Below are 26398 nucleotides of genomic sequence, written 5' to 3' on the forward strand. Positions count from 1 at the left end.
AGCTGACATCTCTGCTCTTCAACACTTTTAAAAGTTCCTGTGCAGCAGATTTGCCCAATGCAATACGTCGTCTGATCTCTTGACTGCTGCTTCTGCGAGTGTTGATAGTTGATCCAAGAAGAATGAAGTCCTTGACAACTTCAATCTTTTCTGCGTTGATAAGAATGTTGTTTATTGGTCCAGTAGTGAGGATTTTTGTTTTCTTGACATTGAGATGTAATCCATATCGAAGGCTATGCTCTTTGATGTTCATAAGTAAATGTTTCAAGTCCTCTTCACTTTCAGCAAGCAAGGTAGCTAAACAGTAGAAAGTTTTTTATAGTCTCTGCTGTCTGGCACGGCGCTGTAGGATAACCATTAGGCAGCTAGTTGCAGGGCTGGCAGTTCAAACCAACCAGAGTTCCTAGAAACTCTATGCAGGGTTGCTATGAGTTGGAACTGACTCAATGGGGTTTAACAACAATAACAACATCTGTTGTAACTAAACCATAAACAAACTGAAATCCATCAAAACTGTGTAAAATAATGTGCTACATGGGAACATATCCTTAAACTGTTTTATCTTTATTAGTGCTCTTTAGTACATTAAAAATAGGATTTAAAAATATTCTTAGGGAAAGGAATAAATAAACAGAGATCTGCAGCCTTACGGCCAATAAATATTTGGCTTTAAAGTGAGTCCATGAATAAAAATAATGATCATATTCAAAAGAATTAAAACCACAATTTATTAATAACTGATCCAAGGTATGGTCAATAGCAATGAAGAGACGGGATCAGCAATAGAAAACCACACATGTCAAGTTTCCCATACCCTAAATCCCAACATAGACCCAATCGGATCTTTATCTAGATGCCCTAACATCAAAAATCTAGTAAGTTTTCATTAATATAGAGATAATTGCAGCAATTTACGAGTCCAAAAATTTGACCATAACATCTATTTAAACTTCAATCTTTCTCTACATGGGCTAAATCAATGGTTTTCAAAGTTAAAGGGGAAAAGTCCACTAAAATTCCAAGGAATCGTTGTTTTAAAGGGTTGAAAAGAAGAGGGCAGGGCCATAAGGCTATGGAGGCCTGGAAGCCTAATATTTATTTTAGTGAAACTTTAATTAAAAATATAAGCACTATGCATGGGATGACTACTTAAAATACAAAATATACTTACACTAAACATTATCAAAATGCCAAAAAATATTAACTATTTTGAAATTCTTGGACTTTCTAAAACACATCTGAGATCTCAAGAGATTCTTACATGCTAACTTGAGAACTAAGTGATGTTATGGAAAATAAATTAGTTGAAAGCAAAGGCTGTGAATTTGTGCACTAGGGTATGGAAATTGGCCTGTTTATTAGGTTTCTCTGCTAAACACACAATTTAAACTTAGACTTCAGGTTGAATTTCCGAAACCGTTGTTGTTGTTGTTAAGTGCCATCACATCGCTTCTGACTTATAGCGACCCTGTTTCTGAGGAGCAGCTGGTGTTTGAACTGCTGGCCCTGTGGTTTGAAGTCCAGTGCTGCTCCTATAGCACCACACCAGGGTCCTCCCTTAATCATTGGTGGTGGTTGGTGGTTGGTGGTTATGTGCTTTGGAGTTGGATCCAACTCATAGCGACCCTGTACAGAGTTTCTGAGGCTATAAATCTTTACTGGAGCAGAAAGCCTCATCTTTCTCCCACGGAACAGCTGGTAGTCACAAACTGCTGACCTTAAGGTTCGCAGCCCACTGGGGCCTAAATGACAATCCTGATTAAGACAATGCAGGCATAGTGTAAGTTTTTATTGAATAAACTTAGGGCTAAAGAGTCTTTGGTGTGGCGCTGTAGGATCAGCACTGGACTGCAAACCACAAGGTCAGCAGTTCAAACCCATCAGCAACTCCTTGGAAACCCTGCACAGGGTTGCTATGAGTTGGAACCGACTCTATAGCACTTAGCAACAACAAGAAGGAGTTTAAATTTAAATTATTTAATGTGGTCCAATTTCAAATTGTTACTTTTAAATTTTCTAATACATTTATTTTTGTGAGTACAAAACAATTAGATGTCTAATCAGACTTAGGAACTTGCAGGATTCTGACAGCCTCTATACCTAGTGGTTTAACAAATAGGTCACATTTCTTATAAATCCTTAAAATATTAGGTTGGTCTGGGAAAATTCCAAGGATCAATTTAAAGTATAGTAGTAGTTGTTGTTGCTAGGTGCCATCGAGTCGGTACCGACCCTATGCACAACAGAACGAAGCACTGCCTGGTCCTGGGCCAACCTCACTATTGTTGCCACGCTTGAGCCCATTGATGCTGCCACTTTGCCAATCCATCTCGCTGAGAGTCTTCCTCTTTTTCTCTGACCCTCCACCTTTCCAAACATGATATCCTTCTCCAGCAACCCATCCCTCCTGACAGTATGTCCAAAGTATGAAAGACTAAGTTTGGCCATCCTGGCCTCCAAGGAGCACTCTGGTTGCACTTCTAACACAGATCTGTTGGTTCTTTTGGCAACCCATGGCACTTTCAATATTCTCCTCCAACACCAAAACTCAAAAGCATCAGTTCTTCTATGGTGTTCCTTATTCACTGTCCAGCTTTCTCATGCATATGCGGTTACTGAAAATACCATGGCTTGGGTCAGGCACACCTTAGTCTTCAAGCTGACATCTTTGCTTTCTTCATGTATGATGTTCTTGATGTCATCCCACAACTCTTCTGGTCTTCGGACTTTAGTGTTTAATATATCAAATCTGTTTTTCAGATGAACTCTAAATTCAAGTGGGATATATTCAAGGTCATATTTTGCCTCTCATGGACTGGTTTTCATTTTCTTCAGCTTCAATTTGAATTTGCATATGAACAATTGATGGTCTGTTCCACAGTCTGCCCCTGGCCTTGTTTTCATTAATGATATATACTTATCATCTCTTTCCGCAGATGTAGTCAATTTGATTTCTGTGTATTCTATCTGGTGAGGTCCATGTGTATAATCATCTCTTATGCTATCCAAAGAAGGTATTTGAAATATACAAATAATTGAATTGCAGAATTCTATCATGCAATCTCCAGCATCATTTCTATCACCAAGGCCATATTTTCCAACTACTGATACTTCCTCTTTGTTCCCAACCTTTGCATTCCAATCACCAGTAATGATCAATACATCTCGATTGCATGTTTGATCGATTTTATATTGAACAAGTTGGTAGAATTCTTCTATTTCATCCTCACTGGCTTTAGTGGTTGGTGCATAAATTTGAATAATAGTGGTGTTAACTGGTCTTCCCTGTTGTTGTTGTTATGTGCCGTGGAGTCAGTTCTGACTCATAGTGACCCTGTACAGGGTTTCCAAGCCTGTAAATCTTTACGAGATCAAAAAGCATCTTTCTGCCACAGAACAGCTGGTAGTTTTGAGTTGCTGACCGTGAGATTAGCAGCCCGATTTGTAGCTACTATGTTACCAGAGCTCCTAGGTCTTCCCTGTAGGTGCATGGATATTATCCTATCACAGACAGTATTGTACTTCATGATTGATCTGGATATTTTCTTTTGGACAATGAATGCAACACCATTCCTCTTCAATTTGTCATTCCCGGCATAGTAAACTATGTGGTTGTCAGATTCAAAATGGCCAATACCAGTCCATTTCAACTCTCTACTGCCTAAGATATTGATGTTTATGCATTACATTTCATTTTTGACAATTTCCAATTTTCCTAGATTCATACTTCATACATTCCATGTTCTAATTATTAATGGATGTTTACAGCTGTTTTTCTTCATTTTGAGTTGTGCTCCATCAGCAAACGAAGGTCCCAAGGGCTTTACTCCATTTGTGTCATCACGGTCAACTCTACTTTGAGGAGGCAGCTCTTCCCCAGTTGCATTTTGAGTGCCTTCCAACCTGAGGGGCTCATTTTACGACACTATATCTGACAGTGTTTCTCTGATATTCATGAAGTTTTCAGTGACTAAATATTCAGAATTAGTTCATCACTCCTTCTTCCTAGTCTGTCTTTGTCTGGAAGCTCATCTGAAACCTGTCGACCATGGGTGACCTTGCTGGTTTTTAAAATAACTGTGGCATAGCTTACCAAATCACAGCAACTCACAAGCCACCAAAGTACAACAAACTGACAAGAGTTGAAAATTGTATAGTAGAGTTGTACAAACATCTAAATATGGCTAGAATAGAAATGTTCAATCCTTAAAGAAATGTTAGTTTAAAACCCATACAAAGTTAACATTTTAATTGGCCAAGAAATCACAAGTTAAAGCAACATTTAATGATCTAATATGTGCAATAGGACTCCTGGTGTGACGCTGTAGTATATATAAGCACTGGATTTCTAACTGCAAGGTTGGTGGTCTAAACCCACCAGCTGCTCCTTCTACAGGGTTCCTTTGCATCAGAACTAAATGGATGGCAATTAATAACAATAACAACTGTATGCAATTATATGACAAAAAACTGAAAAGCTGATTCTAGTACCATATAATATTTCATTATCATAACAATAAACCCCATAGTAAAATGTCAGTCCTTGGGGTTATTTGCATTGTTTTGCTGAAATGTTTTTTAATATAGTCAATCACACATTTATTGAGTATCAAATGTAAGCAAGACACACAGGATATAATCTTAAGAATAAAGACATTCATAACCTATTGAGGAAATAGAAGAAGACACAATATAAAAGTAGTTCCAGTTTCTCCACTGAAGAGTTTCTCATCTTTAATCCATTCTCTACACTATAGTCAGAATTATCTTGAAACTTGTAATGGCTTCTCAGTAACTAGAAATAAGTCATGGAGTTGGGAAAGCCTTAGTTCTCTTTCTCAGTTCCGTCTTCCCCTCATGGTCCCTGCTATACTGATCACAAAGAACCATGCACATTCACACCTGTTGGTTTACAGAGTAGATCATCAGTTTTACATTCAGCAGTTCATACACATTTTGTTCTAGCTCATCGATTGCAATCCTTTCAATGCAACATCACTTATTCCATTTCCACCCTGTGTTTCTTATTTCCATTCTGCCTCCTTTTTCCTAACCCTTCTGAATTTTGTCCTTGGGTAAATATTGCCCTTTTGATCTCAAATGGTTAATTATTCGACGAAGTGCGTACCTCACTAGCGTTATTGTTCCCCTTATAGACCTGTCTATTGGTGTGGTGTTGTAGGATAAGCACTAGACCGCAAGGTTGATTTGAACTGCAATGTTGGCAGTTCAAACTCACCAGCTGCTCCTCAGAAACCCTATATAGGATCGATACAGTTGGAACGGACTCTATCTTAACAACAACAGCAATTGTTTCACTGAAAATTGATCCACAGGCATGTGTTCAGTTCCAGACCTGAAGGGTGACTTAGGGCCATAGTTTGCGGGATTCCATCAATCTCTATCTGATCAGTCTGGTCTTGGTAATTTTGAGTTTTGTTCCACATTTTTATCCCACTGTATTCAGAATCTTTTGTTATGATCCCTATCAGAGCAATTAAGGAACCTGGTGGCACTGTGGGTTAGGTGTTGGGCTGATAACCACAAGGTCAGAGATTCAAACCTATCAGCTGCTCTGCTGGAGAAAGCTGAGGTTAACTGCTCCCATAAAGATTTAGTCTTGCAAATCCTATAAATGTGTTGTTATGAGTTGAAATCAACTGGATGGCAATGGCTTTGATTTTGATTTTAGAGCGGTTGATAGTGCTAGCCAGATGCTATCTAGTTCTTCTAGTCTCAGGATCATGGGCAAATCACATTCAGTCTTAAAGGCATAATTAAATATTATCTTTTCTCTGATAATTGATCTAACCACCAGGTATAGCTGATGATCCTCTTTCGATTCATCAATAACATCAGTGATACAGTACTGACCATATTATATTATAGTTAAAGTCTATTTAATTTGTATCATTTTAATGGTATATCTAACACAATCATACTGAAAGATGTTAATCTGGAGGCTAGAATCTATTTTATAAGCATGTGAGAGTCTATTTTGGCAGGCATGAAGTCTACCATACAGTAGGCATTCAGTTTTATATATCTGTTGTCTTCTAACTCATCTAATTAGTTTTATCCTATATAAAATGGGTCTTGATCTACTTTTTAGGCTATCCTCACATATATAAAGGTTACTTCTTCTACATTAAAAAAAAAAAAAAATTGTTGTTGTTGCTGTTGTTAAGTGCCTTTGAGTCGGTTCCTGTATGGGATTTCTGAGGGGCGATTGGTGGGTTTGAACTGTCATCCTTGCAGTTAGCTTACGGTTTGCAGTTCAGTGCTTATCCTACAATCCCACATACCAGGACTCCAACCAACTGTTGTTGTTGTTAAGTGCCGTCGAGTCGGTTCCGACCCATAGCGACCCTGTACAGGGTTTCCGAGGGTGTAAATCTTTACGGGAGTAGAAAGCCTCATCTTTCTCCCGCAGAGCGGCTGGTAGTTTCGAACCGCTGACCTTAAGGCTCGCAGCCCGATTCGTAACCACTACGCTACCAGAGCTCCTTGTTAGATGACTCTAATTGATCTTTAACTACATATCTATTTCTCAGTCTCTCTCTATATACGCATCTTTGAGAGAGTACTCTCATAACTGCTTATAAGATGCAATTTTAGAACTTTCAAGAAATAGCAATCAAATCTAGAAGCAAGCCCAACACATGAAACAAAGATTATTTAGATTTTACTTACCTAATGTCCATGCAAAATAGTATTTGGGTCTGGCAGCCAAAAGAGAAACATACAGATAGATAACCTTTGTTGGCCATGAAGCTGTAGCTTGAAAATGTTCCTCAATGTTATACTCCACAGACAATGTTTTAGAGACAGTCAAATGAAATAATAAGGAAAGTCCACAGATCACGAGCTTCTGAATAACTGCAACCTGAAAAGTGAAGACGAGACTTCATATACTTAATCCACATTCCTCTCAATTCAGTTGACACATTACAGCCAGATGGATCCTCTTAAACACAGTATTAAACATTAACTCCCCTGTTCAAAAATTAAAAGCTACGTTGTGCTTAGCATTTAAAGTCCTGCATGGTCTCACAGTCTGAACAGGCGCTGACCTATTTCTGGGTGCTAGCATAAAACATATAGCTCCAAACACAACTTCAGTTTGTGTTTTGAGGACTTTTAAGAAATAACAAAAAAATCTAAAAACGTGTGTGTGTGTGTGTGTGTGTGTGTGTGTGTGTGCGCGCGCGCGCGTGCGCGCACACGTGTAAGAGAGAGAGAGGGAGGGAGGGAGGGAGACAGAGACAGGCAGAAAGCTGTGGGAGCAGAAATTCAGCAGGAGAGAGAGAGAGAAAGCTGTGGGAGCAGAAATTCAGCAGGACTGCCTTTTTACCTCCGGGTCTCACAAGTTTTCTGCCTTTGAGAGGGTGCAGTCTTGTCCTTTCCTATGGCTCCCTCTTGGATTATATTTTAGCTATCCTTCTCTGACAAGTTTCAGCCTTGTACAGGCTTCAGTTTTCACAGGCACACACACACACTAAATATGTATATACAGAAGGAGATACACAAATACTGACATCAGTGAGTTTTGTTAGTAGATTCTATATGATTACATGAAGTGTGTATTTCCATTAAGCTGCTTTTATATTTTCCCAATTCTAGCTGTTTCATGAACATTAATTTTACAATAAACATCTATACCTTTGTTTAACTTGAAAATTCTTTAACACAATTTTGTTCAAGAATAAACAATGATAAAACCAAAAAGAGCTACGTAACTGAAAATATGGCAAAATGTGCATAAGAGACTCTGAGGAGGAAAAAGAAGACTCTGATGGAAGGAAAAGGCCATCATTTGTAATATGGTATGATTAAATTACCTTAAAAGAACCCAACTCACATTATTTTTGTATTATCAGAATGCCTGTGGGTTAATGTGCCAGACTGCAAAGCCGTTTGAACTACAAGGTCAGAGGTTCAAGCTCACCAGCTGCTCCTTGGAAACCCTATACAGGGTCACTATGGGTCGGAATCGACTTGACGGCACTTAACAACAACAAATTTCAGTATAAAGGAGATTAGAACTCAACTCATGGTGTTTTTATATTTTAGTAGGCCAGAGTATTTCAACCTTATTAATGAAAAGAAAGCTATATTGAGTGGGTGTCAAAAAATTCATGGCAAAATGAAATTAAAAGACAATGGAATTCTCCCATACATGCTATGAAGGGAAAGAAACAAATGGAAGAGACAGCTGGACCCAGATGAACAAAAGTAACAAAACAGCTGGATTTAGAGTACCCCACACAGAGAAGCCCTGGTGGCACAGTATATAAGCACAAGGTCAGCAGTTTGAAACTACCAGCTGCTTCACAGGTAAAAGATGAAAGATGAGGCTTTCTGCTCCCATAAAGATTTACAATCTCAGAAAAACTATGCAGGGTGGTTACGAGTTGGCGTGGCACACCACCACCAAAACCACAGGGTAGCTATGAGTCGGAATTGACCTGATGGCAGTGCGTTTGGGTTTGGTACATAATAATCAAGTAAGTACAAATCAACTGAAATCATATGTGAACAAGCAGCACATTGTGACACTCTCTGTCAGTACCAGAACAAAGCTAAAAGGCAAGAGCCGAAGTCTACCAGAATCGCTGCTTTTATTTTACTTTCCAAGTGCTGTTGTGAGGTAGCACTGAGTGTTCAAGGATTCCTAGCAGCAGTTGTTTTTCCTCTTCATTTCCCTGGTTGCCTTTTTAACTCTTTCTCCAATAAAATATGGCTGCCCTTTCTTCACCCTTCCACAATGCATTTTATCTATACATTTGAATGAAAAAAGCTTTCTAAGAGGTAGGAGAAAAATTTATAATTAAATATGAATTAAGATGAGATGAATGACCTCGTGTTAATTTCAAGGTTGTGTTGTTGTTAGGGGCTGTTTTCATTCAATGCAAAACAGAATGAAACACTACTGGGTCCTGTGTATCCTCACAATTATTTGAGTCTATTGTTGCTGCCAGTGTGTCAATCTATCTCTGTGGGGTCTTCCTTTTCTTCGCTGACCCTCCACTTTACCAAGCATGATGTCCTTCTCCAAGGACTGACTGCCATTCTCACTTCTATGGAGCATTCTGGCTGTACTTCTTCCATGAGAAATATGTTCTTGTGGCAGTCCATAGTACTTTCAAGATTCTTTGCCAACACTGTAATTCAAATGAAGCCTCCCTCGTTAGTAAGGTAGTCACCACTCCAGCATGCTCACAGGAGATTAGAAATTAATTTTCAGAGAAACCTAACCAGAGCAGTTCCAGGTTAGGTACACAGGCCAGGAATAGGGTTGGGTAACGTCCTGGAATGCATTGTATAGGATTGCTGTTGTTGTTGTGAAGTGCCGTGGAGTTAGTTCTGACCCATAGTGACCCTGTATAGGGTTTCCAAGGAGTAGATGGTGAGCTTGAATTGCCGACCTTGCAGTTCAAACGGCTTTGCAGTCTGGCGCACTAACCCACAGAGCCACACCAGGACTCCCAATGTATAGGATATAGCACATGAAAATATGGAGAAAGTCTGCGTATTGAACAAGGATATACTCAGTCCCCTTCCCATGCCCAGCTCCAGAGACCCTGAAATCAAGCCTGCATCCCCTGAGCACAAGATTAGAGGGCCCTTCACTCAAGAAGTCAAACAGTTCCCAAGAAAAGACCTACAGACATTATGGCGGAGACTGACAGCTGCTCTACTCAGGTTATCCACCCTTCTTACATAGACAACTATGGAATTTGGGGGTCTGGAAGCTGAGCTAAGGCCTGGACATTTTGTAGGCTCCTGTGTAACCCAGTGTAATCAGGTGACTACTTTCTGGTCAGTGGAAACTGAGCAAAAGTAATGTGTACAAGTTCTACAGTTTTAATTATTTTCATTAGTCCAGAATAAACTTCTCAGTTATATTTACTTCCTCTGATGGCAGTGAGACAGTCAAAGGATTACATGGTCAGCTTAGAGGTACAGCCAACGGAAGAGATCTGGAAAATTGGAAATCCAATTTTGGTGAATTCAACCCAGTTATGAATTAGCTCTTAACCAGTAATACATAAAGTGTGAAGACAAAAGTATCTCTTAGGTATGAATTTTTAGATGATGAGACTCATGGTAGAAAAGGGGTAATATAGCTTCTTCGAAAGAGTTCACAGTCCTTCACTCACCCTTGGTTTTACGGCAACTTATTTTTAGTTGTATCTCCTTTGCCTTTATAAAGAGAGGATGAAAAAGGAGGATGTCCCTTACCTCCCAAGTCCCACATCCAGAGATACCTTATTCTCTTTTCGTTGTTTCATAGGCTGGATTGGCTTATTTCTCATGGAGGCTTTAGATTCTGCCCTATCCAATCCAGCAGAAACAGCCTACACTGGATTTGTGGTTTGAAGCCTAGTGCTGATCCAACAATGAGCACTACTCCAGAAGTCCACACAAAGCTCCATAGCCTTTCCCTATGAGGGTGTTGCCATTAAGAGCCATTGAGTCGGTTCCAACTCGTAGGAGACCTAGAAAGGGTTTCTGATGCTTTAAATCTTTGCAGGAGCAGAAAGGCTTATCTTTCTCCTGTGGAGAAGCTGGTGGATTCAAACCACCAACCTTGAGGTTCACTGTCCAGCGCTTATCCTACAGGGCCCCCGCACTCCCTCTCTACAGCCCCTCATTTTTCCATGCATGCACATGTACGCACATGCCTCTCAGCTATTTGTTTTCCTGTTATTTGCTAACTAGATTAAAAATAGTCATTTGTTTATCATTCACAACTTAAACAGTTTACTGAGCATAACATTTAAACTGAATCCAAATTTTAAAAGTATTTCCTTTCTTCTTTTTTCAAATAACATGGTTTTTTTTCCTCTCTTTCAAATAATTCAGATATTTTAAATGTAAAAATGCCTTACTATAACAGGGTGCCATCCTGGTGTACAATTATAGGATATGCTCTGGAATACTAACTTCAAAGATGGTCCTTATCCCCCAAGTCCTACACCCAGAGACAAGTCAAGGTTGGTGGTTCAAATCCACCAACTGCTCTTCAAAAAACTTATCCAGGGTCACGATGAGTGGCAACCATCTCTATGGCACTTAACAACATCGTAGTGGGGCAATTTTCTTTTTAAAAAATGTGTTGGACAAAAAAAGGCAGAAAGAACAATATATTGGCTATCTCTTTACTTCCTCTTGCTGTAAAGTGCCATAGAGTCAGTTCTGACTCATAGCGACTCTGTATAGGATTTCTGAGGAGAGGCTGTAAGTTTAAATCACTGACCTTAAGGTTCAAACTGCCCTTGCAATCCAGGCATTATCCTGCAGAGCCATACCAGGTCTCCACTTCTACACTTACACTCCGCTTAAAACAAAAACAAGCATCAGAGTTTTAAGATGTAGCATTTTTTTCAGTTTGAGGAAAAAAGTGTAAAATTTGCTTGTGCCATTTGTCTTCTAAATTACAGATTTGTCAGATCATATATGCTAAATGACCAACCCTCTACCTTTTTATTTACAAAAATTTTCCAGAACTTTGCATGCTAAAGCAATTTACATATGAAATTGCTTTAAGCATTTATAAAACACCCATGAATTACATCGCTTCAGGATGGTAATAGCTGAAAGCAAATGCTAAGGGAATTTCAAGTTAGATTATGTGAAGAGCCTGAATTGTGGGCATTAAACATAACCATACACAAAGCTTAGACATCTAAGGCTACCTCCACAGTAAAAAAGTTAGCTTCTATTTCCTCTAAGAAAAGTCCTAGTGTTCAACAGTAAAGACTTTTCATCACACCCAAGTCATAATGAATTACCATTTTAAATGATGTTCTCTAATAGTGCAGCACTGTGTAACTCTCACCAAACAACATTTTTGCCCTGCTGGGTCTAGGTCTGGGTAAGAGAAAGTGGGATAAGATGCTATAGGATAATGTGATTCAGTTGTGATTGTTAATACAGTTATTTGGGATCATAAGAACTTAGAACTCTAACATGGGTTTAAAATGAGTCATCTCAGAAACAGGAAGAGGGATCTCACTGCCATCAAAGAAGATCCAGGAGCAGAGCACCTCCTTTGGACCCTGAGATCCCTGCACACTCAACCTACTCGACACAGAGGCGGAAAGCTGTGACATTGGAGGAGTGACAGAGGAGCAGCAGCAGTAGAACCAAGAACTAGAGCACAAGACAGAGCAGTGGGTTTCCTAGTCCTTGGAACAACTAAAGCTGAGTGACTCTGGGCAGGAGGCTTGCTTACAGAATGGGGCACCTCCAGACACTTAATTGGAAGAACTAGGTTTGCTAACACATGGAGCTAGAGCCAAGTCCCTTCAGGCTGAGGCTTACTATGGAGTGGTGTGCCCTGTGGGCATTTATCAGCAGACTTACAAGAGCTTTGTAGCCTTGCTCAGCCTAGGCTGAGGGCCAGAAAGGGATCTGCCTGTGTGCACAGCTAAGGCTGTCCTGACTGTAAGACCTGTGCCCTGAATATTTCTGACCATGAATTTTATATAACATGTTAACTTCCCTAATAAACCCCTAACTCCCATAACTGTATGATGTCAGAATTTTGTGTCACCATTGCAGTGAGTAGAGTATGTTGTGAAAGGGATGGTTGGTAACATTTTTTGCCTAAAATGAAAAATCTTAAATGTAAGAATTTCACCTCTAGGACCATGTGACTACATAACACTTGAATTTTCAAGGAGTATCACATGACACCTCAGTTTTTTCATATGCTATTGCTGTCCCCCTAGGCCAAAACTGGGACCAGGAATGTAAAACCTCCTGGACTTCATGGAATTATAAAAGAGTCAAAATAGGACCTCATTGAAGCTGCCAGGAAACCAGGTATTCCTTTCATTTCAAGAGTTACAAGTGATTAAATGATTGATGAGTCAGACTTTGGTTACTTTGAAAGTGGGCTTTGACTCTGGCATTTAGCAAAGCATACTGAAACAAAGGCATTCCAATTTAAAGAGAAAAACAACAGGAAAAACAAATCTTTGAAAGACAATTGCTTCTTTCTACAAGGGAGGGGCAAAGGGAGGACTCAGAATTAAACCAAATCTTCAAGGATCAAGACAATTTGCCAGTCACTTAAAAGGTTGTTGGTGTTGTTAAAGTGCCATGGAGCCAGAACATAATGCAAAATGCTTTAAAGAAAGATAACCTAATACAGGTTCCCTAAAGTGTTCCACATACAATATCCAACATATTACTATTTTTTAGTGAGGGGGAAAAAAAACTTTTAAATGAGTGAAGGTAAAGCAAATTTGTTTTTTGTTTGTTTGCCAGAAGACCTGCACTATAAGAAATACCAAAAGAAGTCATTCAAGCCAAAGAGAAATGATTCTGGATGCAAATCGGAATGTACAAGAATGAGTGAAGAACACGGGAAAGAGCCAAAGCAAGCAAGCAAACAAAAAACTTCTATTTCTTTTAAAAACTGTTTAAAGCAAAATGATAACACTATATTATAACATATAAGAGAAATTTAAGAAATTTTGCTACTAGGTTCCAGTTCATACATGCATAGGTTTATTCCACACAAGACATGCTTAGACATGTCTCTGATCAGTGGATGGCTGCAGACATTTTCTCTCAGTGATATACGCGTCCTAGACATACTAGGGTGCCTTCAAAAATAAGGTCCAACCCAAACGGAGGGATGGATCTTCAGGAGAGGGTCGGAGAGGTCAGCTCAGTAGCCAACGTCTTTTGGGGAATCTCAAAGGGCTAGTCTTGACAGATTTTGTTTGAAGGATACAGGACAGTCACAGAGCCTTACTAGGAAAAAGCTTTAAGAAAATGGAAAAGGGCACTCATGAGAAAAGGGCCAGGAGAGTTGAGTCAAGGAATTTTTTCCCCCAACCTGATCATGCAACTGCTCATTCTTCAGTGGTAGCAAGGGTTGCCCTATGAGAATTTTGTTGGGAAATCATACAACATTCATCCCACAGTCCTGATCTTGCCCTGTCAGACTGCTTTTTGCTCCTAAAAATCAAAGAAAAATTTAAAGGTGCATGATTTGAGTCCCAAGAAGATGGCCGAACTGCCATTTTGATGTGGTATAAATCAAACAATGTAGAATTTGGGGGCGAAAGATTGTTGTTGTTAAGCGCCATTAGGTTGGCTCTGATTCCTAGAAACCCTTACTAGGGTTTCTGAGGAGCTGTAGGTGGGTTTGAAATGCTGTCCTTGCAGTTACCAGTCATTGCTTATCCTACAGCGCCACACCAGGACTCCAGGGGAGGGTTACCAGCTCAGTGCTTATCCTACAGTGCCACACCAGGACTCCGGGGCAGGGTGTGAGAAATGGAAACACCACCTTCTGAAGTGCCTGGGCCTAGATGGCAAGAGATGTCGGGAACAATAGCTCCAACATTTTCCTTTTTTTGCTTAGTAAAGCTTTATATAATTTTATAGCAATACTTTTTTACTTACCTCATATAAAGAAGTAAAATATTAGTATATGTGACAACAATCACATGGGTACATGAGTTACATACACTGTTGCAAAATTCCTACTTTTTTACATGAAGTGGTACAATATTAATTCTAAGAAGACTGTCGTAAGTCGAGTATATTATAAACTAGAGCAACCACTAGGAAACTAGTACTGCGGTGTAGCTAAAAAAGTCAATTTAGAAAACAAGACCTTTTTGAAGGACACAGGATGATCATGGAGGCTTATTGTAACAATGGCAAGGAAAAAGGGGTAAAGAAATGAAAACTAGATAGGAGAAAGAAAAACAAATGACAAGATGGTAGACTTAAATCCAACCATATCAATAATGTCTTCAAATGTCAAGCACCTCATTTAAAGGGTAGAGACTGTTAGAAAGGAAACAAAAGCCAAGACCCAACTAAATGCTGCCTACACTTTCAATGACACAGGCTGGAAGTGAAAGGATGCAAAAAGATACATGCAACATTTTTTAGGCACAATCGCTAATCAAAAGAAAGCAGGAGTTGCCATGTTAATATCAGACAAGGTAGACTGCAGGTGAAACAGATACAAGAAATCAACCGAAAAAAAAAAAGAAAAGGATAAAAGAATAAATTCAACAGGAAGATACCATCATCCTAAAATTTATATGAATATGCAAAGAACTGACTTGATGGCAATTGGTTGTTTGGTTAATCTGGCTCCAGAGTCTATACATCTATCTGGAAAAATATTTTTAGGCAAATATGTGCATAAAGTAAAAATTCAGAAGCATTGTTGTTGTTGTTAAGTACTCTCTAGTCGATTCTGACCCCTAGTGACCCTGTATAGGGTTTCCAAGGAGAAGCTGGTGAGCTTGAACCACAGACGCTGCAGTTCAAACAGCTTTGCAGTCTGGTACAATAACCCACAGCGCCACACCAGAAGCATTAGTATCTTTAAATAAGACTAATCAATACATGGAGTCCTGGTGTGGCGCTGCAGGATAATGCACTGGATTGCAAGGTCAATTTGAACCGCAACACCAGTAGTTCAAACCCACCAGTTGCTCCTCAGAAACCCTATGGTTGTTGGTGGTTATGTGCCGTGGAATCAGTTCCGACTCATAGTGACCCTGTATAGTGTTTCCGAAACCATACATGTTTTCGGAAACAGAAAGTTTCATGTTTCTCCTGCAGAACTGCTGGTAGTTTTGAACTGCTGACTTTGAGATTAGCAGTCCAACTTGTAACCATTGCACTACCAGAGCTCCTCAGAAACCCTATACAGGGTCACTATGAGTCAGAACTGACCCAGTGTCCACAACAACAACAATCAGTACATGCTACAAAAAGATGCAGACAGATCTCATGATCTTACATTTGGAGATGGCTCTGTTCTTTCATACTGTGTTTCTTCTTTTCCATCTTCTCCTGGTTGTGTCATATGGTATGATCTGCCTTCAATGAAAGTTATGTAGTCTTTGTAAGAGCAGAGTGGGCCCGCCAGGATGCCCATGAAGTTACAGTTATAACTTAAATACTCCAGTAGGCTTGGCATGCGCCTGCAATTTAAAAACATGCAACTTGTGAGATGGAACATAAACTTTCAGAAAACTTACAATAATTATCTTTTACCTCATTGGTTTTACCATTTCAAAAACAGAAACCCAAGCTTTAAGTTTCATTTGCATCCATACAAAAAGAATTTAAGGTATAAGGATGTAGTAATGTTCAACAGTATTTCTAGATAAGAGATTTTCTATACAGATCTTTATGGGCAATTAATAAGAGTTTTACTTAAAATTTTAATGATGAAACAAATCTAAGACAAACATGACATGGCATGGAGAATTATCTCTTACCAGTCAACCATCTACTCATTTTAACAAATGAATGCCAACTCTATGTCTGACATCTGCTTGGGTCTGGAAATACAGTTTATGAACCAGAAAAAAAGTCTGCATTCATGGAGCTTACAGTACAGTTGCAGGAAACAGATAATGAAAATAAGAAATATTTCAGAGATACCAAGTCCAATGAAAAAAAGCAAGAACACTGAAGGGAACTGGGTGGGGGAGATGAGGATTTTTTATTATATTAAAAAGTTAGAGACTCATGGAAAGAGAAAGACTGAGTGCTGGTGGCCAGGAGGCAGGCTTACAGAATGTGCCCTTTGGTTGTTTAAATTATTATACATTCCTGAGTGTTTCTGTGTGCATCCCCCCAAACAAACAAACAAACAAACAAAACAGGGAATGAAAGCAAATACTGTTGAATGGTGATGCACAGAGGAAATGATCATCATTACAATGAAACCATGAGTGTAAAATGGATGTTCTCCCATGTAAACTATCACTAAATTCACAATAAAAACTTCAAAACAAAACAAAAAGTCTGAGAGAGACTGCTCTGATCAGATGACATCTGAAAGAGGGAATCATGTGAGACAAGCATTCCAGGCAGAAGAGAAGCTAGTACAAAATCCCCCAAATGGGGCAGTGCTGGCAGCCAGGAGGCTAGTGGTATGATTAGAGTAGATGGAATCAGGAGAAACAGTCAGAGAGAGCTGAGGTAAGAATAAGCTATAGTAAGAACTTTGCATTTTATTCTAAGTGACAGTAAGGCTTTGAAAGTCCTGTGTTTTAACAGAATCACTCCAGCCCTTATGTGTGAACAGAGGCAAGGGGAAAGTAGGACGACCTGTTAGAAGGCTACTGCACAATAATCCAATTATATAGGAGATCCTAGCTTAGAGCAAAGGTAGTGTTCTGCACGTGCTCTGTAGAGATGCTGATGGGGCTTGCTGAGGAATGGGAAGCGGGGAAGAGAGAAAAAGAAGTTAAGGATGTCTCACAGCATTTTAAATGTAACTGTTTTTATGTCTGTGCAAGTGGCACATCTTAGCTAAAAAAGCTTACCAAATATACTAGCTCTCAATGATGGTAACAGAAGGAAAAAGGTTAGTTAACAAAGGAGACTATGTAGACTCTGTATTATAATATGAATAAATCAAAAGTGTACATTTGTATTTATTTTTAACAACCAGCTCCATTAACTAAGCATATTGACTATTACAAACAAACAGAACAACTGGGACAGGCAGTAAGCATGCTTCTCTAACATGTTAGAAATCCTCCTCTAAATATGGTTAGTTGTCTTCTCAAAAAAGCATTCTTTGTGACAAGAGAAGGTCACAAAACACCCTCAAATGTACTATGTTTTTTTAACTTTTTATTGGCATTTGGGAAAACATTTATAGACAAATTGGTTTTTCATTCAACATTCCATGCACATTTTGTTTTGTTACATTGATTCACTATCTCCACAGTGTAACAACACTTTTCCCTATGTGTCCATTTATCCTTCTTTCCTATCCCTTCCTGCCTTCTGAGCGGTATCCCTATGTCGCTCTTTTGATCTCCTATGGTTGACTGTCCTAAGGAGTGCCTACCTCCCTGGTATTCCTGTTCACCCCAGAGAAGGCCTATCATTCAGCTGAAAGTTGAGCCATGGGGGTCATTTCAATTCAGGACTAAGGGTTAACTAAGGACCACAGCCGAGGGGGCTCTACCAGTCTATGTCAGATCAATAAGCCTGGACTTTTTAATGATTTTGAGTTTTGTTCCATATCCTCTACTGCAATCCCTTTCACAGTGGTCAACAGTGGTACTATCTAGTTCTTTAGGTCTCAGGGTCATGAAGACTGGGTCAACGTGATCCATTAGCCTTCTGGACTAATTGTTTCCATGTATCTTTGATTTCCTTCACTCTTGTTTGCTCCAGACAGGGAAAGGCCAAGTACGATGTATTTTTATTGATTTATTTAAATATATAGAGAAAAACAGTGCTTTTTAATCCATGCAACACTATTCTAAGGTATCACTTAGTCAAAACTCCTTTTCCATTTTTATTTTCTTCCGAATTGTTTTTCTACCTTTAAAAATATCTTAGACCTAATGCATTTTCTTTTTAAAGTTCAAAATTGATGGGAACAAAACATTTCTGGCATTTTGCTCTTCTAGTTCTTCATATTTAATACTGAAACAGAAAGCTTTTTCACTAAATCAAACACCATGGTAAGTGCCCTGCAATCACAAACTTACAAAAGAACTTCTTGTACTTAAGCAACAGAGCTCCATTTTCAGTACCAATTATTTCAAGCGCAAACACAACGCTAAGATATCCAAGCAATGCTCAATCTCACCAAGTCAAACTATGTATCACAGTATGCAAGGACAGGAGATAACAATTCTTAAGCATGAAGTTTGCTAATGTAACTTTGGCTCACTTCTCCTATCAAAATATAAATCATTTTAGGTGCTGAAGGAGATAACTATGATATTTGCTATTAAATTGTAAAATTAAATATAATATTTCATATATGATGTTAAATGAAAAATTTATTTATTCATTCTAAAATTATTTATTTGATACCAACTTGTGCTACTTAATAAGTCATGGTGTGGCACTGTGGACTAATGCACTCAACTGCAAGGTCAGGTTGATGGTTAAATCTCATCAGCCACTTTTTGGAAACCCTATACAGCGTCACTGTAGTTGGAAGCAACTCAATGGCATTTAATAACAAACAACAACAAGGTACTATTTGGAGTCCTGGTATAGCCCTGTGGAATAATGCACTGGACCACAAGGTTGGTTCAAATTCACCAGCTACTCCTCAGAAACCCTATAGAGGGCTGCTATGAGTCAGAACTGACTCGAAGACACTCAACACCACATCAACATGTGCTGTTTGGAGTCAGAGTGTTTCAGTTTTTGCAATACCAACCTTTTTGGCCAATAATTCTTTTTTCGGGGGAAAGGATATTATCCTGTGTAATGTAGGCTATTTAGCAGCATCTTTGGCCTTTAGCCACTAGATGTCAGTAGTACGCCCCCTTTTATCCAAGTTGTGACAACAAAAAGGTCTCCAAACATAGTGAAATATCCCCTGAGATGCAAAACCACTCCCAGCTGTGAACTACTGTGTAGATGATGGGAATAAAAGTATAAACAAGACAAAGTCCATGTCCTTACTTGGCTTACAGTGGGGGGTAAGGAAAGGGGCAAAATTAAAATAAACATCTAATAGGCAAAAATATATATTCAAAAGAACACAACACAGAAAGTGATGGCAGAGGACAGTATTTTCAAGAAATGGGAGGGAGAGTGGTAGAGTTATGTTGTTGTTGCTATTGTTGTTAAAGGGCTGTTGAGTTAGTTTCGACCCATAGCAACCCTGTAATTGGGTTTCTGATGAGCAGCTGGTGAGCTTGAACAGCCAATCTAGCAGTTTAAACCGACTTTGCAGTCCAGTGAATTAACTCACAGCACCACAAACCAGGACACCAAGACGAAAGGCTTCCCTGTTGGGGAATTGAACCTGGGCTGCGGTAGTGAGAGCGTAGACCACTAGGTAGGCCACATTATGTAGGGTCTTATATACTGTGCTCAGCAATATGTAATAAAGCCTAAAACTTATTAAAAGGATCTTCTGGTGGTTACTGCACAGGACATGAGAGAAAAAGGAAGACCAGTTAGAAAATCTATTATAGTTAGACTAAGTGAAAAATGCTAACAGTCTGAGCTCGGATGGTAAGAATGGAAATGATGAAAAGTGGTTAAATTTAGTGGCATGCTTTAAGACATTAAATGACTTGATTTCCTAGTGAACTGGATTTAGAGCAGAAAAAGATTTCCCCTTGTAATTAGTGATGAATGGTACTACAATTAAGTGGGTAGAGTAACAATGGTAAATGAAAAGAAGAAAGTGGAGGTACATAGAAATCAAGAGTTATATTTGAGACAAGGTCAGTTTGAACCACAAGATTGGCAGTTCTAATCCATCAGCTTCTCCTTGGAAACCCTAAACAGGGTAGCTACAAGTCGGATATGACTTGACAGCACTTAACAACACAACTCACTATCTATGCAGAGATACTAAAACGGCAGTTGGATGTGTGAGCATGGCACTCAGGAGAGACTTTGAGGTGGGAATATAAATTCATGAGATTTCAAGCATAATGATGGTATTTAAAGTCCATGGAGATCACCTGGAAAAGATAGAAAAATGAAGGGCTGAGCCCTGAGAGGAAGAAGATTCAGTAAAACAGAAGCAATAGTCAGTGAGTTTGGAAGGAAACCAAAAGAATATAGTGTCTGGGAAGGCAAGTGAAGAAGGTATTTCAAGGACTTAGTAATCAACTGGGTCAAATGTTGCTAAACATGAGAATCATACCAACCTTGCCTGACAAATGTGGCAAGATCAAAGGCAACTTGCAAGAATAATTTCAGATCAGTAATAGGAACAAAAGCCCAATGAAGTGGGTTGACGAGACAATGGGAGATGAGAAAGTGAAGACAGGAAGAAGAGACAAATTTTCACGGAGTTTTACTACAAAGGAAGATTAATGGAGTCAGAGTAAATGTGAGGTTTAATGAAGGATTTTTTTTTCCTTTAGGATGATTGGACCTGAACCAACAGTGGGAGGAATTGATGATACCAAGGCAGAGGAAATCATTGAAGAAGCAAAATCTGCACGTAGAAAAGAAAGAAGGAATCACACTTAAGAAGTGAGAAGCTGGCCTTAGTTCAGATATGAAAAGTTGATCCACAGTACAAGAAATAAAGTCGGTATTCTGTTGCAGATAAAGGTAGTTTTATAGGTCTGGTGGCTGCAGAATGAAGTACGATTGCTTTTATAGTCTAAAACAAACAAACAAAAACAACAAAAAACAAAACCCTTGCAGTCAATCCGAGTGCTGGGAGAGGGTGATGGAAATGTAAGGAATAAGGAGAAAATGCAGTCTCTAAGAAAGAGACAAAGTGAGTTGACTGTGGAAATGCATATCTGGTGGCAAGAGTATAACAAATTCAAAATGAGTTTCATCAGCAAGACTGGATGTTTTCTACTGAGCTTTCTCCTATGGTTCAGGTAGACAGAGTTGAATTTAACCAGGTTTGAGGTTTTGCCAAGTGGCTATGTGAGAGAGAAAGGGGAAATAGGAGCAGGAGTTATTGTGATGGAAGGAGTCTACAATCACAGAGCCCAGATCAAATGAACCTCTTATCAATTAAGTATGTAAGAGTAAGACCTTGCTGGACATTAAGCTATTTCTTATAAATGAAATAGAAGTCTATTCCAGAATGAATTCCTCAATGAGGACTATCTTACTGGTTTCACATTGTTTCAAAATATGGCATTGATATGCTAGTCCTGGGTGGCACAGTGGGTAAAGGACTGGGCTGCTAACTGCAAGGTTGCAGTTCAAACCAACACGCCGTTCAGAAGGAGAAAGATGAGGCTATCTGCTCTTATACAGATTTGTAATTATCGAAGTCCTAAGGAACAGTTCTATTCTGTCCTGTAGCATCACTATGAGCCAGAATCAACTCCATGGCATCACGTTTGGGTACCAACATATTATGTCTTAGCCCACTCCTTACCATCAGTAATTGGCCTTGACGGCAGGACCTGGGCTATAAATGGTAGCTGCTATTATTACTCCTAATTACTACCACCACCACATATAAGGCCAACAAAGACCTAGATGCTATGGTTAGACATGAAGACAATATTGTCTTTCTACCTTCAAGGAACTCAGAGCCTGACATGAAAGAGAAAATATAACTCCATGGTGCACAGGAGGTGCATATATACTGTACGAATATATAGGATGGTTCTATAGAGTCTTTGGTGCTAACAGAAAGATTAAAAGGTTTGAATCCCAAAAAGGCGTCAGAAAAAAAGGCCTGGTAATCTACTCTGAAAAACCAACCAAAGAAAATCCTACAGAGCACAGCTCTACTCTGACACACATGGCTGCCATGAATCAGAGTTGATTTGATGACAGCTGGCTTTTCATGAATCCCTGGGTGGTGAAAACAGTTAAACATTCAACTGCTAACTTAAAATTTGGCAATTTGAATCCATCCAGAGGTGTTTTTGAAGAAAGGCCTGGCAAACTATTTCTAAAAGATTAGTCACTGAAAACCCTATGGAATGCAGTTCTACTAGGAAACACATAGTATTGCTATGAGTTGAAATCAACTTGGTGGCAACTGGAGTATGGAAATCTTTTAACGGATGCCTAGCCTAAACTAGGAGTCCTGGCATGGCTCTGTGAGTTAACGCACTGGACTGCAAAGTCGTTTGAAATGCAAGGTCGGCAGTTCAAGCTCACCAGCCGCTCTTTGGAAATCATATACAGAGTCGATATGGATTGGAACCAACTTTACAGCACTTAACAACAACAGCAGCCTAAACTAGGTATCTCTGGCAGCGTAGTGGTTACAAGTCAGGCTGCTAATCTCAAGGTCAGCAGTTCGAAACTACCAGTGGTTCTGCGAGATAAAAGATGAGCTATTTTGCTCCTGTAGAGACTTACAACTTCAGAAACTCTGTATAGGGTTGCTATGGCACATAACTACCACCACAGCCTAAACAAGGTAGATCTGAGGGGAAGGGAAGAATACAGCAGGAGAAAAGTTGTTTTTTATGAAGTTGTTATCTCTAAAAGGTCAAGTAAGCCTTTGCTCATGAGTAATGGGTGTTGTAGGCAAGCTAGCATAGACCATGTATGAGAGATCCACTGCTGTCGAGTCAGTTATGACTCATAGGGCCTGCAGGACGGAGTAGAACTGCTCCTCTCCAGGGTTTCCGAGGCAGTAAATCTGTATGGAAGCAGACTGTCTCATCTTTCTCCTGTGGAGTGGCTGATGGGTTCAAACTGCTAACCTTTCAATTAGCAGTCCAATGTTGGATTCACTGGGCCACTAGGGCTCCAGAGAACCCTATTTAGCAGGATGCAATTAAAAAGCACATACCTTACAGCTAAGCCTCTCTGCGACGGAGTGAGTTCTTCATCCTTTCGAAACATTCCTAAGAAACAAAAATAGGTAGTTTCATTAAATATGATTTCCCTAAAGGAAAATAATGCCATTTTCTCCTAGTCACACTTTCCTCACTTGAAATTCATGCTACAGTCTCAATTTTGGTGTAACTGAGACTGTTCCTTTTATCAACACAGGCTCAATCATGTGAAAGGGCCATCATGTGTCCAACATGTCTAGGTTTAAGTAAGATGAATAATACATGTCAGGGAAGTTCTGTCACTAATTTGTCTCCTTTCTAAAGTTCAAAAATTGCAGAATTCACCCAAACCACCAAAATCTATTGCTGTCTAGTTGAATTTTTATTCATAGTGACCCTATAGGGCACAATATAGTCTTATAGGGCTTCCAAGCTTGTAAATCTTGAAACAGAAGCAGATTTCTCTATCTTTCTCTCGTAGACCTGCTGGTGAGTCCAAACCACTGACCTTCCAGTTAGCAGCCAACTACTGAACCATTGTACTATGAGGGCTTCTCTGCCAACTCCTAACACTTCTTAAATTACACATTATCCTGATCATTAGATGTGATATTTCAAAAATGGGCATTAAAATTTTTTCTATGATGGGATACTAAACACTGGTACTATGAACTAGAAGCTCACTATAGAGTAATAAATAATTTCCTTACAGTTATGAATACAACGAATAAAACCTTACGGCTACCTAGCAACTTACTAGATCCATATGCTTTAAAAAAAAAAAAAAAAACCAAAAAACAAAACAAAACAAAACAAAAACCACCCTAATTCAATTTAAAGAACAAAGGAGGAATAAACTAAAAGCAAGCAAAGCACTTTGAACATATTTTCAGCAAATACAATAATGTACTTATTTGTATTCCCAAAAGGAATAAAAAGAAAAAAACTGAGAAAAACAGTAGATGGACAAAAGACATGAAAAGATAAATTACAAAATACAAGTAGTCAATTACATGAAATGCTTACTATTAGTCATCATTAAGAAATGTATGTTAAAAGAATGAGATGCTATTTCATGTATTACAACTAAACAAAACCTTTAAAACTCATTTAGCATGATTTTAATGATGTAAAACATGTACATTTTTTTATGTATTAGTTTGTACACAAACAAAAGTAAGGAGAAAGTAATTACTGACAACAGTTCCAAGGACTGTTCAAGGCATAAAATGGCAGAGGAAAAAATAAACAAATTCTTTGCTTTTGTGTTAAATTCTAACAAGGAGACAGGAAAAAAAAAAAAATTACTGAGAGGCACTAATAATATTTTTCTATAAATCAGTGTATCGAGAACCAAAGAAAGTAATTAAAAGTGTGGTTCAAGATTGTGACAAGGCTGTTCATGCAACATTATTCATAATGCTGAGAAAACAAAAAGGAAATCTATACACACAATAATCAGGGCATAGTAAAACAAATAATTGTACATCTATTTAAAAGGTAATTTTCATTCTTAACAATCCTTGTTACAAAGTTGTTTTTTCAGATAATTTTTCTTTTTGCTATTGTTGTTAAGAATATATACAGTACAACGTACACCAAGTCAACAATTTCTAAATGTATAATTCAGTAATACTGATTACATTCTTCAAGTTGTACACCTATTCTTATCCTCCTTTTCCCAACTGTTCCTCCCACAGTAACATAAACTGTCCCCTAAGGGTTCTATCTATTCTTTGAGTTATTGTCAACCTGATCCTATGTTGCAGTTGTTAAGTGCCACTGAATCAGTTCCAACTCACAGTGACCCTGTATAGCATTGTTGAAGAGCAGCTAATGAGTTTGAACTGTAGACTTTGTGGTTAGTAGTTCAGAGCTTATCCTACAGCCCCACACGAGGACCCCTTGACCCTATATATAGAGATTTTAAAAGAGCATTGCTGTTGTTAAGTGCCATTGAGTCAGTTCTGATCCATGGCAACCCTGTATAGGATTTCCAAGAAGCAAATGGTGAGCTTGAACCGCCAACCTTGCAGGTCAAGTCGGCTTTGTAGTCCAGCACATTAATCCATGGTGCCACACTAGGACTCCTAGGTGGAGTACTGGTGTGATTCTGTAAGGTAAGCACTGGACTGCTAATTGCAAGGTCAGTGGTTCAAACCCACCTGCCACTCTTCAGTACCGCTATACAGGGTTATTATGAGTCACAACCAACTCAACAACACAAAACAACAACAAATTAAACCACTGTTAAGTTTTAATAAAACTTCAGGTAATACATTTGGTTTAAAGTTTAAAGATGATCTCAGGGGTTCATCCAGCCTCCATTACTCCAGCAAGCCTGAATTCCATAAGAACTTTCCATTTTGATCAGGATTCTACTACAGAAACTTTGATCAAAACATTCAGTAATGGTAGCTAGGCACCATCCAGTTCTTACAGTCCTGTGGCAAAGGAGGCAGATGTTAATAGATGTAATTAATCATATGTTCCATTTCCTCTTCCTATTTCTGACTCTCCTTCCTCTGTTGCTCCAGGCAAATAGCACCCATTTGTTATAGAGTAAAACTTGTGAGAGACAAACTGACAGGGCTGACTTGTTTTCCAGGTCTCAAAGGTTTTCCAACTTGGACACGGTGCAGTCTCACCCTTTTATATCACTCCCTCTTAGTGGAAAATATTAGTTTTCTTCTCTGACAGATTTCTGCCTTAAACAGATTCTGGCTTTCACAGATTTTACTGTACCTTGAATGGCTTCTCCCAAGCTCTTAAAGATCTCAGGCACAATGAACTAAGAGGTAGAACAAAAGCCCTAAAACCACTATTAGGCCAATCACTTAAGAGTAATCCTGAGTCCCACCCAGAACCTTCAGAGGTGGGACATTTCCAGTTCAAAAGACATGCAGACCAACACAGAATGGCTAGAGGAACAGAAGATACTTCTTGAAAAAAAGACTAATGAGGGAAGCAGACTGTTTGGCTATGACAATATCAAGCAAGCTGTTTACCTTGGAGCCATCAAAGCAAGAAAAGTTAGCCCATCTGGGTAAACCTCTTTCTAAGACTAAAACTCAAAGGGAACAGACGAACAGCCTTGTATGCTCAAAGAGAACACAGGAACAGTCTTGTATGCTTGCTGATCATCAACCTGGTCAACTTGTGAATAGAAG

General features: G+C 39.0%; 1 protein-coding gene across 1 annotated transcript in view; it reads right to left on the reverse strand.

Annotated features, from left to right (window-relative positions):
- The window catches only part of MBOAT2 (membrane bound O-acyltransferase domain containing 2), a 226255-nt gene that overhangs the window by 19069 nt on the left and 180788 nt on the right, over positions 1 to 26398 (reverse strand). The window contains exons 6-8 of the mRNA XM_006863979.1: positions 23243 to 23297; positions 15794 to 15977; positions 6694 to 6886 (exon numbers count right to left, since the gene is read on the reverse strand). Coding sequence (XP_006864041.1) covers positions 6694 to 6886; positions 15794 to 15977; positions 23243 to 23297 — 432 coding nt within the window. The remainder of the gene's footprint in view (positions 1 to 6693; positions 6887 to 15793; positions 15978 to 23242; positions 23298 to 26398) is intronic.

The sequence above is a fragment of the Chrysochloris asiatica genome, unplaced genomic scaffold (assembly GCF_000296735.1).
Source record: "Chrysochloris asiatica unplaced genomic scaffold, ChrAsi1.0 scaffold00058, whole genome shotgun sequence".
NCBI classification, from domain to species: Eukaryota; Metazoa; Chordata; class Mammalia; order Afrosoricida; family Chrysochloridae; genus Chrysochloris; species Chrysochloris asiatica.